Below are 14,732 nucleotides of genomic sequence, written 5' to 3' on the forward strand. Positions count from 1 at the left end.
ACCCAACTTGCAATAAAAAACAATCTTTATTTAAATAGTTTTTAGCATAAAGGTACCGAATAAACAGAGAGACACACGCAGGAAATTAATTGTGTCCCTATAACAATCGTAAAACAGTGACTGGGACATACATACCAAAAATCCAGGTAAACATGTACTTTAGAGTCAAAGCCATATGACCTCCATTTAGAGGACAGGAGCAGACTCTGCGGTTCTGATTGCGCTACTGCAAATAATGAAGTTACTTTTCACCACTGAAAACCCCATCCATAATTTGTTCCCATGAGAATAAATAAATAAATAAGGGTATATGGATTTCGACTCCTTCATGTGGGGAAAAAGAAGTACAGAAGCATAATGTATTAATGCATGTGGAAGCGCATACAGACTGCACAGAGCATGCACGAGTCCCTTAGGTAAAATAAATCATTAAGGTGGGCTGACAAAGATTAGAATCATGTTAATAAATTACATCACCTGGACAATGGTAACCTGCAGTGACCCTCACACTCCGACACGTGTTTCGCAAATGGCTTTCTCGAGGAGCTTAATATTTTTAGTGTGTTATAAATAAAGATTGTTTTTTATTGCAAGTTGAGTCACTCCTTTAATTTGGTCATCTATCGATGTCCAATAAAATGTGTCTTATTATGCTATTTGGAGTGCTACTTATTAATTATTATTACATGAGGTTGTTAATCATTTCTTTATAGTAGTTTTATGGGAACAAATTAATCTTTCCTTCACCTACAAAGAAATGCAGCATCTATCCATGTATTTATCTGTCTATCATGTATCTATTATATATCTATCGCTCTGTCTATTATCTATCATGTATCTATCCATGTATCTATCTATCCCTCTATCATGTATCTATTATATATCCATCCATCCATCTTTTGTAGCTGAATAATCTGCTTCTGGTTTCTCTACTGCAATACAGAGGTCAAGATTACCAAATCTTCCTATGTTTTTCAATAGAGGCATTAGCTCAGTGGTAGAGCTGCTGCCTATGGACAAAGAGTTCACGACTTCGAGTACCGGCCGTCCTGGTAAACCAGAGCAGATGAATATTTAATTTCTTCACTGCACTGAGGGGAGGAGCCGGGACATCAGCTGTGAGCTGCGGGAGAGAGCCCTCAAATTGGGACAGTCCCGCAGAATCTGGGACGGTTGGGAGGTCTGGTACTGGTTCCTGCTGAAGATGTATAAAGAAACCAATGTAGTGAAAATCCTTTGTTCAGCTTTAGCTCTCCTGACTATATGAAGTTTCAATCCTTAGTTGAGGCGACTATATTGATAAGGCCTTAATTTAGGTTGATGCCATTCAGTCATGCATCCCTCTAAAACTGTCTGCAGTCCAAATTATGAGTCACCCGTGGTAGCATGCATTCCACTCTTTCACCCACACAAGAGACGTGCTCAGATATGAATAGAAAGTAAGACTGCTTTATTCCGGAAGTTGTACAGATATATATCACCGGCTTCTTAGCTAGGTGCCAAGAATACGTAACACGTCTCCTATTGGATAAAGTAGAACAGCTTATTCTGTGATATACAATTTACTGTAATGTGCTTGGTTCCTCATTTATATTAAGCAATGTCAGCATGATTCACTTGTCACAAGAATAGCCCAGACTGTCTTGAGTCTTATGCCAAGAGATGTGTGGTACAGGTCAAACACCATCTTAAATCCTGTTCTTTATGGATATCTCCATGTAACTCTTATATACTCATAATAATTCATAATCTTGTCCATAACAGTCCCCCCTTTGGAGATAGCCAAAAAGTCTTTCCTTACTTCTCCAGGTCTATTGATCTGTCCTAATGCCGATGGTTACCTCACTCACATACGAGATACCCCATCCCTTGTGGATGAATCTTCCCACCCAACAGACTATGCATAGGAAGCCAGATCCTGACCGTATTCTCTAGACTGTCCTCATGGCTATGTTCCGCTGGCACACGTTATTCAGGAAGGGGGAACGTGGCAGTAGTCCTCTAATTGGCTAATATTTATCAGGGTTGGTTTCACGCAGAGTCTCATGCTCCTCAGTCCTCAGGCGGTAATGGTGGGACATCATCAAAGGTGGGATGCACAGTCGTCTTCTGGTCCACATGCTTAGATATCATCGTCCTGGCACAAAGTATCGGGTAGAAGAGGGAAGACAGCCATCTCCTGGTCTCAGGCAGGTCCGACATCTCTTTGTAGTGGAATGCATGGATCTTCGTCCGAAAGAAAAAGAGTGAGAGAAGAGAGAGGAAGAGAGAGGGAAAGATTGAGAAGAGAGGGAGAGAGAGAAAGATTGAGAAGAGAGGAAGAGAGAGAGAAAAGAGAAAAAATCTAGATCTGGCTGGATCTGGAGGAGAAAACTCAAACGTGTATTAGGCAAATGTTTAAACAAACAACAAGCTTAGTTGAAGTATCTGGGAGTACTTCTAAACAGGATTTCATAGGGTCTCAACCTAGTGGTCCCTGCTGGGGTGTGTCTGACACTGAACAATTCAAGGGGAAGACTCTCATGCCCTTGCCTTCTACACTGCCCCATCCTCCCAACCTTCCCTCTATTCTGTGGCTGGTATGGGGTGTGTAGAGTCAGTTCTGTGTCTAAGGCCTGCCATATCTCTTTGGCTGGCAGTGAAAGCAGGTCACTAGCCACTTTCTATGGTCTCCGGGAGCCCACAGCTGCACCCTATCTCAGTCCTCTTCTTCTTCTGAGACTTGCTCTTGTAGGGTCAGGACAACGTTTTCTCAAGACTTTCCATCTTTCCTTTCTTCTTCACATCGGGGTCATTCAAAAAGCACAGATTGACTGACTATTTCTCTGGTAAGTGGTCTTAGGGCTTCTTTGGATGTTCTGTCAGTGAGGGCACTTCTTACTGCTTCCCTTGACTCCTCCAATGTAGGCCTCAACCCTGCTCACCGCGACTGTCTGGCAATAGCAAAGCTTCCATCCGTTCTTCTATGGCCTCATGGCGGTTTACAGTTCCATTGGCAGTGATCAAGTCTCTTGTCCTCCATACAGAGTAGATGCTGGCTGCCATCTTGCAGGCTTCAGCGAGAGCACATACAGCTGCTTCTTCACAGATAGGCATGCGGGTAGTGACTGCTCTATCAGCACAGCGTCTTCTGCTACCAGCACCTTACCCATGTGGAACCGTCTTCTTGATGCACATCTTGATCCATCCGCAAAGGGGTTAAGTCAGGGTCCAAAGATGTATCCGTCACTGTATCGAATCCAGAGTTTCAGCTATGCCAGAGTCGACTACCTCTTCCACCAAGGTGTCAGAGGTGGGACACTCCCCCCTTGGAAGAGGGAGAAGTTCAGCAGGATTAAGGACCGCACACCGGGAGTTGGTGACTTTGTCAGGGAGCAGTGATGTCATACGGGCACTGATCTTCAACTGGTGCTTTAGGTAGGTGTTCAATCTGGCTGAGTAGTGTTCAAAGGACTGCTGTCTTACTCCATGGCAAACAGGTAGAATGACTTCTGGGCTGGAGATGATGTGATGATACTCTTCAGGTGACTGTGACTGTAACTCAGGTGACTGTAACGCAGGTGACTGTGACTGTAAGATCCCCTAAAACCCCGGGGAAAGAAAAGAGCACAAGAGTGTTTGGAAACTAGCAAGCAGCACCCCCTGACTACATATACACAACTAGGAAAAAGCAGTGGCGCGTATCTACTCTACCTCTCCTGTGCTGACCCTGTAACTGGGGGCCCTGCACTCTCCCTCATCCCGACGGTAGACCTGATGGTGGTCCGGGCCGAGCCTCCAGCGTATCCCTCTCTCCTGTCAGACCCTGCAAACTAAGAAACAAAGGATTACTGGGTGCTGCCAACGAAAAACCCTAATATATGTCAACTCCTGATGATCAATGTCCCCTTGGGACCACATGAACCTCCACCCTCTCTATCAGGGAACTCTTGTGCAAGCTACCGGCAGGATAACATACAAGTGAGAATATCTCAAACCAGGCTAAGCATCAACTGCCATAGGCAGAAAAATATTCACTGTCCACCAGGACTAATAGTGAGCAGTCTATATGGTCTACTAAACTGTATACTAGATACAGCAAAAACAAACATGCAAAAGTGAAGGGAAAAGGTTTCCACAGGACTATCAGCAATAACCTCTGCTAAGGTTCATTAGTGGGAACACAATGGGGAAAAACTGCATATATGACCAAAAATGGAGTGTGTGTGTTTCAGGTCCCTGTCTCCCCCCTCTGCAGTCCCTGCTATGTCAGCAATAAACAGAGCAGTGGCTGTGGCTGCTGAAACAAAAATGGGGAACTGGGTGTCGGCTGGACTAAAATGGCGTCAAAAGATGAACTATGTAGTGTCTGAGTTAAAACGTCCACTAAAGATAATTACCGATAAGAAACAGCCGCTAAAAGAGGAAATGGCGTCTGAAGAGGCCTGGGAGGGAGTGACATGTATTGTGACATCTACATTCAGGAGGTATTCAATCTGTCACTGGGAATATGGATTATATAGGGACCCCTGGGCTGACCCTGTAACTAGGGACCCTGTGCTTGCCCTCATCTCGACGGTAGACCTGATGGTGGTCAGGGCCGAGCCTCCAGTGTATCCCTATCTCCTGTCAGACCCTGTTAACTATCCCCATACCATACCCCACCCAGGGCTGGGCAAAACACTGAGTGACAGAAAGAAATCTACATTCAGAACAGGAAATAATGGGGTGGGCTTACGTGGACACAGTGCTCCACAGACAGCACACAAGTCCACCCTATATATCAGCTTATGTTTCTTATTTTCACAGACAGGTAAAATACACATAGTGTAGTTGCTAGATTCAGAATTACTCATCAATTCTCATCTAATCTCCCCCCTTGGGAGAATTCTCCATTTCAACATACGTACATTCACAGGACACTGAAATAGAAACTAACACTTCCTTTTTTTTTTTCCTTTCAATTTCAACCCTACGGTGTTATACACCAAAAACTGCATACATTATACATAAAACATCTTCCAGTGTCACTTGGGTGATAAGGTACATGCACCCTGACTGTAAACCCGCAAACCTGGCTCCATTACTGGCCAGAAAGAATCCCCAGCTTTAATCTGGGTGAGCCCATACAAATCAGTTTTGGTGGTGGGGGGAATCATTGTTAAATCATTGTCATCTTCCTGCCCCCCCTCGGTGTCTTCTGTTGCTCCAGCAACAAATAGGCCAGTGGCCTTGGGACTTAAGATGGCTGGAAAAGGGAACTAGGTGCGGCCCGACCTGAAATGGCGTCTGGGCAGGCTAGGGAGGGCGTTTGGTGGGCAGGGGTACAAACTACACAAGTCCAACCCTCTGGGGACGACTTATAAGGAGGGGGGCGTTGTTTCCTAATGGGCTTGGCCACTTCCTGAGGTGCCATTTTCTGATCTGGTGCAATATAGAAATATCTACTATCTCCATCCCATTCCTCTTTCCATGCCAATTTTCTAACATCTTTTGACGTTCTATAGCATGCCTCAGCATCCATAAGGAGATCTTTATCTTTCAAGATCCCTCGCTTATTTAACAAAACATCTTTCCATTCTTGCTCCTCTAATCTCCCTCGTGATAGTGATCCCTGAAGGAGCGACTTCATATTTTTAATATACTTTTTACCTTTTGCTCGCTTACTAATTCATCTGCCGTTAACTTGACAGGTGTGGACTGATTAGACCCCATGCTTAAAGGGTACACTACCTAAAACTAACACGTCAACCTGGATGTCTGGTCTGTGCCATAGTGCACTTTCTCTCCTGGACCAGCAACTATACACATCCACAGAATACACAGAATTTCTACCTCAGTCCACAAACCACAACACAAACGGGTTGTCCTACCAGGAAGAAGTGTCACATGGGTGATAGAAACTAAATTCACCCTCACTATCTCTTCCTTCATGTACTAGTAACCTCTGTTCACACTATATACACCTTCTTTGAACGGTCCGTCCAGAACATCAATAATACTGTTTAAAACCAAAGTCAAGGGATTCTGCCAATGTTCCTCCTACCTAGGATCGCGGAGAACACATCAAATTCCACCAAATACAGTCAGGGCTCTTACCATAACTCTGTATTGGCCAAAACCAATCCCCCTATCGTCTCCTCTCTATGGAAGACGCACCAGGATACAGTCAGGACTCTTATCATGACTCTGTACCTGCCCTTTAGATTTATCAATTACTGAGTGTCGACCGGACACATCACACACCAGTGTATTTCGACTATATACATAAACAGGTAACTTCAAAGTAGAAGAAACAGCTTCAATATATCAAAGTACATTCTCGTGACACTACTTCCTCTTTTTCCGTGAACCAGTAAGTATGAACAAAGCACATAGAACTTCCTCTTTTTCAGGCAGCCAGCAAGTACTCCACTTGCTGCAAATAAACAGACATTTCAACAGGTAAACACAAGTAAACACAATGGCATAACAATAAGGACACTATATACACCATCCAGGTGGCTGATCTCACCTGCAGATATAACCATATATATCCATATATTCAGCGTATATAACAACTTCCTCATTTTCCCCTGCAGTTAAGTCAGAGAAAAATAACATAGAACTTCTGCTTTTCTCCAAAGAGCAGACAAAACCTCAAACCACATTACATTTCATGTGAATTACAATTACATTACATTACATTTATACAGACAGCTTAAGGTGAACCTGACCACCTTGGTGTGAGATCTCTTAAGGCCCCGTCACACTAAGCAACATCGCTAGCAACATCGCTGTTAACGAACAACTTTTGTGACGTTGCTAGCGATGTTGCTGTGTGTGACATCCAGCAACAACCTGGCCCCTGCTGTGAGGTCGTTGGTTGTTGCTGAATGTCCTGGGCCATTTTTTAGTTGTTGCTGTCCCGCTGTGAAGCACACATCGCTGTGTGTGACAGCGAGACAGCAACAACTAAATGTGCAGGCAGCAGGAGCCGGCTTCTGCGGAGGCTGGTAACCAATGTAAACATCGGGTAACCAAGAAGCCCTGTCCTTGGTTACCCGATATTTACCTTCGTTACCAGCCTCCGCCGCTCTCACTGTCAGTGCCGGCTCCTGCTCTGTGCACATGTAGCTGCAGGACACATCGGGTTAATTAACCCGATGTGTGCTGTAGCTAGGAGAGCAGGGAGCCAGCGCTAAGCGGTGTGCGCTGCTCCCTGCTCTATGCTCATGTAGCTGCAGCACACATCGGGTAATTAACCCGATGTGTGCTGTAACTAGGAGAGTAGGGAGCCAGCGCTCAGTGTGCGCTGATCCTTGCTCTCTGCACGTGTAGCTCCGTGCACTGGTAACCAAGGTAAATATCGGGTTGGTTACCCGATATTTACCTTAGTTACCAAGCGCAGCATCTTCCACGCGGCGCTGGGGGCTGGTCACTGGTTGCTGGTGAGCTCACCAGCAACTCGTGTAGCGATGCTCCAGCGATCCCTGCCAGGTCAGGTTGCTGGTGGGATCGCTGGAGCGTCGCAGTGTGACATCTCACCAGCAACCTCCTAGCAACTTACCAGCGATCCTTATCGTTGTTAGGATCGCTGGTAAGTTGCTTAGTGTGACTGGACCTTTAGGACGGCTTATCTCATGCGAGATGGCGGTCATTAGCTGTCTAGACTGGGACAGCCCAACCCCCCCTTCGAAATGCAAGTACACGCAGGAGGTTTAACAACAGGAAGATGAAAAATCGACCGCAAACAGCTGCTATGCCAAACAATTTCTTTTTTATTCAAGCGTTCTTTTCATCGGTGCAGATAAAAATGCGGGAGGTGACTAGGATGCGAGTCCCTCCAAAGGACGACGGCCGTTTCGTCTGTAAGCCAGACTTCTACGGGTCCACGTCGGGGAATGGCCGCACGCACCTTATAAAGGGGAGTGCATCCAGGCCACAAAAAAGAAATTGTTTGGCATAGCAGCTGTTTGCGGTCGATTTTTCATCTTCCTGTTGTTGGATCTCCTAGCTGCTCAATACCGACCAGCACGCTGCGCCTGCAAACCAGCGCTACATGGCAGTCATCAGCACGTGAGCCACTGAACTTGGAGGTAATCTGAGGGCAGGCGGTGCAGGACTTGTTCACTTGTTGCTACAGTACACGCAGGAGGTTTGCAAGGTGAGATTATACAAATTTTCTCACCTGCATTTGGAGTGCGCAATTCTCCCCCCTCGTGCAGTTGCATTCGAATCAAGGTGTTAGCACGGCCGTCCGCCATCCAGAGCTCCGTCCTAAGGTTCGTTGGGCGCCAAATGATAAGGCCTTAATTTAGGTTGATGCCATTCAGTCATGCATCCCTCTTAAACTGTCTGCAGTCCAAATTATGAGTCACTCGTGGTAGCATGCATTCCACTCTTTCACCCACACCAGAGACGTGCTCAGATATGAATAGAAAGTAAGACTGCTTTATTCCGGAAGTTGTACAAATATATATAACCGGGCTTATTGGCTAGGTGCCAAGAATACGTAACACGTCTCCTATTGGATAAAGTAGAACAGCTTATTCTGTGATATACAATTTACTGTAATGTGCTTGGTTCCTCATTTATATTAAGCAATGTCAGCATGATTCACTTGTCACAAGAATAGCCCAGACTGTCTGTCTGAGTCTTATGCCAAGAGATATGTGTGGTACAGTTCAAACACCATCTTAAATCCTGTTCTTTATGGATATCTCCATGTAACTCTTATATACTCATAATAATTCATAATCTTGTCCATAACAATATGAAGAAAGATTTCCCCTCTCCACGGACTGGGAGTTGTAGTGCTTTCTTCATCTCCCTGGACTAAACTGACTGGTTTGTACCACCTTACAGGAAGTGTCACCACTGAGCGGAGAGGCTCCTCCCACAGTTTCTATGGCAGCTTGTGGTGAGGAGAATAAATAACATTCAGCCAGTAGATGGCAGCAGAGTACAATGCACGTGTCAGTCCTCAGTGTCTGCACATACAATGCATTCTACATCTCCTAACTCACAGCGGCCATAGTAATTCTGGAGCTGATCTACTGCCGCAGGACAACTGTTTCACTCAGCAGTGGTAGAACGGATTTCGGGAAATCACACTGGGCAATGATCTGGACTGGACATTAATAAAATTGATTGCTTATGCAATGTGTGCCCCAAGTAATCAGTTAACAGTACAGGGTTTTTTTTTGTGGGATTTTCTTTTACTTTTATTTTTCCAATATTTGTTATATTTAGTTTTATGTATTATTTCTGGTTATAGTATTCAAAATTAACATCACTGTTTTTCTTTGCAGATGACTGTACCAGGAGCTCCGAAGGACATTTGATATTTAATGAATTTAAAGCAGATGATTGTAGTATCACACATGATACATGTACGCAGTATGCCGACATCTCCGATATACCCCCAGCCATTCAAAGCAAAGATCAATCATCCAATAATTTTAATGTAGTATTTTCTATAGAGAAGACATTTTCATGTAGGGAATGTGGAAAATCTTTTAATAGGAAATCAGCTTTTAGTACCCATGAGAGAATTCACACAGGAGAGAAGCCATTTTCATGTTCAGAATGTGGACAATGTTTTACTCAGAAATCACATTGTGATAAACATGAGAAAATTCACACAAGAGAGAAGCCATTTTCATGTTCAGAATGTAAACAATGTTTTACTAGGAAATCAGATCTTAGTAGTCATGAGAGACTTCACAGAGGAGAGAAGCCATATTCATGTTCAGAATGTGGAAAATGTTTTACTAATAAATCAGATCTTAGTTGTCATGGGAGAATACACACAGGAGAGAAGCCTTTTTCATGTTCAGAATGTGGACAATGTTTCGCTAGGAAATCAGATCTTCGTAGTCATGACAGACTTCACACAGGAGAGAAGCCATTTTCATGTTCAGAATGTGGACAATATTTTTCTCATAAATCAAATCTTAGTAGTCATGAGAGAATTCACACAGGAGAGAAGACATATTCATGTTTAGAATGTGGGAAATGTTTTACTCAGAAAGCACATCTTAGTAGTCATGAGAGAATTCACACAGGAGAGAAGCCATTTTCATGTTCAGAATGTGGACTATGTTTTACTCAGAAATCACATCTTGTTAAACATGAGAGAATTCACACAGGAGAGAAGCCATTTTCATGTTCAGAATGTGAGAAATGTTTTACTAGTAAATCAAATCTTAGGAGGCATGAGAGAATTCACACAGGAGAGAAGCCATATCCATGTTCAGAATGTGGGAAATGTTTTAGTTGTAAATCAGATCTTCGTAAGCATGGAAGAAATCACACAGGAGAGAAGCCATATCCATGTTCAGAATGTGGGAAAGGTTTTACTAGTAAATCAAATTTTAGTAGGCATGAAAGAATTCACACAAGAGAGAAGCAATTTTCATGTTTAGAAAGTAAGAGCTGTTTTACAGATAAATCAAGTCATAACATCTTACCGACATTGGACATACTGGTTACACCATGCCTCCTTTCGGTATACTCCCTGCCAGCTGCCGCGGGCAGCTGGCAGTGAGTTCCGCACATGTCAGCTGATTTCAACAGCTGACGTGCAGCTATCAAGCACGAGTGGATCCGCTCTCCACTTGTGCCTGTTAACTCTTTGTACTGAACTGTCAAAATGTGACAGGGCCGTGTACATCGCAGCTGCAGTAAGCTCTCACCCGACTCCATCGGAAGTTACGTAACTTGATCACGTGGAGCTGATGGTTGCCATGGTAGCAGAGGGTCATGTGATGACTCCTGTAGCTATCATAAATCAGTTATTCTTTCAGCTGGCAGAGGGCCGTGTGTGAGAGGAAAGCAGATTTTCTGCAGATTAGAGCAATGCTGCTCTGATCTACAGAAAGGAACAAGCGATCAGACTGCTGATCCTTATAGTCCTCTAGGGGAACTAGTGAAATAATAAAAAAAGTTTTTAAAATTTGTAAAAAAAATAAAAATCCTAAGTTCAAATCACCCCATTTGAAAATTAAAGGGTTAAAAAAATATACACATTTGGTATCCTCACGTTCAGAAATGCCTGATCTATCAAAATATAAAATCAATTAATCTGGTAAACAGCGTAGCGGCAGAAAAAACGCCAAAATTACTTGGTCATTTCAAATTTTGCCTAAAATACAATAACAGGCGATCAAAATGTAGCATCTGTGCAAAAATGTTATTAAAAAGTCAGCTCGAAAAGCAAAAAATAAGCTGTCGCTGAGCCGTAATCCCGAAAATTGAGAACACTATGGTTTTTGGAAAATGGCGCAAAAAAGTACACCACTTTTTGACAAACATCTAAAAAAAAAAAAATGTCCCTTAGATACTAGTAAACGTCCATCGCGAGTTTAATCTGCCCAATTCCAGCCTTGCTGAAGCATCACCAGATCATCACTGATCCTCCACCAAATTTCACAGTGGGTGCAAGACACTGTGGCTTGTACGCCTCTCCAGGTCTCCGTCTAACCATTAGACAACCACGTGTTGAACAAAGCTGAAAATTAGACACATCAGAGAAGATTACCTTAGTCTAGAAATTGGGCAGATTAAACTTTGCGAAGGACGTATGAATCAAGCCGCATACAGGGTTATCCTGGAAAAACAGTTGCTTCCTTCTGCTCAGGCAATGTTCCCCAACTTTGAGGACTGTTTCTTCCAGCAGGACAATGCGCCATGCCACACAGCTAGGTCAATCAATGTGTGGCTGAAGGACCATCACATCAAAACCCTGTCATGGCCAGTCCAATGTCCAGACCTGAACCTCATTTAAAACCTCTGAAATGTAATCAAGAGGAAGATGCATAGTCACAAGCCATCAAACAAAGAAGAATTGCTTACATTTTTGCACCAGGAGTGGCATAAGGTCACCCAAAAGCAGTGTGACAGACTGGTGGAAAACATGCCAATACACATGAAAGCTGGGATTAAAAATCATGGTTATTCCACAAAATATTGATTTCTGAATCTTCCGGAGTTAAAACATTATTAGTATTGTTGTTTCTAAATGATTATGAACTTGTTTTCTTTGCATTATTTGAGATCTGAAAGCAATGCATTGTTTTTGTTATTTTGACCATTTCTCATTTTCAGAAAATAAATGCAAACATTTTTGCTTGGAAATTCAGAGAGATGTTGTCAGTAGTTTATAGAATAAAAGAACAATTTACATTTTATTCAAAAATAGAAATACAACAATCAGAAAAACTGACCATTTTGCAGCAGTCTCCTAATTTTTGCCAGCGCTGTGTATAATATATATTATCAGTGGTTAGCACTGCAGTCTTGCAGCGCTGGGGTCCTGGGTTCAAGTCCCACCAAGGACACCATCTGCAAGGAGTTTGTATGTTCTCCCCGTGTTTGCGTGGGTTTCCTCCGGGTACTCCGGTTTCCTCCCACACTCCAAAGACATACAGATAGGGACTCTAGATTGTGAGCCCCAATGGGGACAGTATTGCCAATGTATGTAAAGCGCTGTGGAATTAATAGCGCTATATAAATGAATAAAATTATTATTATTATTATTATTATTATTATATATTTTAAAAAAAAAACCATGCAATACCCCCCTCCATTTTTTATGCCCAGCCATGATAAAGCCGGAGGCTGGTGTTCTCAGGTTGGCAAGGCCAATGGTTATTGGGCCCCCCAGTCTAAAAATAGCAGCCTGCAGCCACCCGGAATTTTTGCATCCATTAGATGCGATAATCCAGGCACTTAACTCGGCTCATCCCAATTGCCATGGTGCGGTGACAATCGGGGAAATATAAATAAGGGGTTAATGACAGTATTATAGAGCAAAGTTACTGGAGCACCAGTACTATAGAGAGATGTCACCAATTCCCCCAGTACAATGGAGGTCATCGCTCCCCACAGAATAATAGAGAGCGGTCACCGCCCCAGTATAATAAAGCGAGGTTACTGGCCACCCAATACAATGGAGAGATGTCACCACCCCCCAGTACTATAGGGAGAGCTCACAACCACCCAGTACAATATAGAGGTCTCCCCCCCCCCCCCCCCAGTACAATAGAGATGTTAAACCCATTCCCTCCCCCACCCCCGGTACAATAGAGAGAGAGGTCACCAGCCCCACTGGTACAATAGAGAGGTCACCGTCCCCCCAGTACAACAGAGAGAGGTCACTGCCCCCACCCAGTGTAATTGAGAGAGGTCACCAGGTGCACAACAGCAGCACAGTGGTTCGGATGGGCGAACCCAAACTGTAAAGTTCGGGGTCCGTACCAAACACATGGTGTTCGTGCACATGACCCCGAACGCGAGCTTTCCTGGGAGGCTCGTCTTACAGTTCGGGTCCAGATAGGGTCAAGGGCTGTTAAAAAACCAAAACAAAGTACATTATTAAAAAACATTATGATTATACTTACAGGTCCCGCGACGCGTCCTGCAGACTCTGTCTCCAGCCGCTTTCGCGTTCGTCTGATCATTGCTGTGCTGCCCGGTAACCAGCACGGAGTTACAGGACCTTCTGTGACATACCCATGTGACCAGTCATATGTGAATGTTGTATTACCTGATTGGCTACAGACTGGTCATGTGAGTATGATGTCATCAAAGGTCCTTGTATGCCATGATGAGAGTGTCGCATTGCATCAAGGCGCACAATCTCCCGACAGCAGTGAGTCAGCTGCGTTTATTTCCACAGCTGAGGCGGTGCTGTCGGGAGAGTGGGATGATGCAATGCTTGACGTAAGTACAATCCTCCCCTCACTGTCAGCCTCTGCTTCATCGCTCTGTGCAGAGCGATGTAGCAGACCTGAAATGGCTCTCTGTGCTTATCACTGTGTATAGACACTGCCTGTGCACAGTGATGTAGCAGAGCTGACATGGGCCTCTGCTTCTCACTGTGTATAGAGTATAGACTGTCTGTGCACAGTGATGAAGCAAGGTTCACATTGCTGTCCCTGTGGATTACGTCGGACTAAGGATCTTTTAATAATAAAGATGGAGTCTAAATGTTTTTTTGTTTTATTTCTAATAAAAACGTTTTTCTATGTGTTGTGTTTTTTTTACTGTTTCCTAGAAATTCATGGTGGCCATGTCTAATTTGGCATGACACAATGAATTTTGGGCTTAGTACCAGCTGAGACTACAAAGTTATTAACCCCTTTTTTACCCAGCAAGCCACTGCCATCAGGGCCGCTGGACAAGTGGACAAGCCTGGTAATAGCGCCTGGAAATAGCGCTAAGAAACAATGCTCTATTTAGAGGGGCGGCTGCGGGCCGCCGAGAATCCATCTCCCCAGCTGCCTGGCTTTACCTGACTGGCGATCAAAATACAGCAGGAGCCCACGCTTTTTTTTAATTTTTTAAAATGAAAAAAAAATTAATATGCCTCCTTTTTATTTTGATCGCCAGCCGAGGTAAATAAGGCAGATGGGGGTGACAGCCCGCAGCAGTCTGCTTTATCTGCACCGAGAATCAAAAATATCGCGGAGCGGTATGTAATTTTTTTTAAATGATTTATTTTTACAGTACTGTGATGTCTGGCAACCACAGACCCGACCCAGAGAATGGTATATATATATATATATATATATATATATATATATATATATATAATATATATATACGGTATATAAATATTACACTGCTCGAAAAAATACAGGGAACGTTTAGAACTAGGATGTGGTATTTTAGTGTTCTCATTTTTTGGAGCAGTGTGTAATATATAATTATATAATGTGCACAATATTTAGTTGTATAAAAATAAATATTTAAAAAAAATAACGTAG

At 43.6% G+C, this 14,732-nt stretch overlaps 2 protein-coding genes across 4 annotated transcripts in view; one reads left to right on the forward strand and one right to left on the reverse strand.

Moving 5' to 3' along the window:
- Nucleotides 1–12,099, forward strand: part of LOC142243705 (uncharacterized) — a 38,053-nt gene extending 25,954 nt beyond the window's left edge. For all 3 annotated transcript variants that reach the window (XM_075315880.1, XM_075315879.1, XM_075315881.1), the window contains exon 3: nucleotides 9,273–12,099. In XM_075315880.1, the coding sequence (XP_075171995.1) occupies nucleotides 9,273–10,510 (1,238 nt within the window). In that variant the 3' untranslated portion in view covers nucleotides 10,511–12,099. The remainder of the gene's footprint in view (nucleotides 1–9,272) is intronic.
- Nucleotides 1–14,732, reverse strand: part of LOC142243991 (uncharacterized) — a 265,484-nt gene that overhangs the window by 165,171 nt on the left and 85,581 nt on the right. The gene's annotated exons all lie outside the window — the stretch shown is intronic.

Source organism: Anomaloglossus baeobatrachus, chromosome 6 (genome assembly GCF_048569485.1).
Source record: "Anomaloglossus baeobatrachus isolate aAnoBae1 chromosome 6, aAnoBae1.hap1, whole genome shotgun sequence".
Classification (NCBI taxonomy): Eukaryota; Metazoa; Chordata; class Amphibia; order Anura; family Aromobatidae; genus Anomaloglossus; species Anomaloglossus baeobatrachus.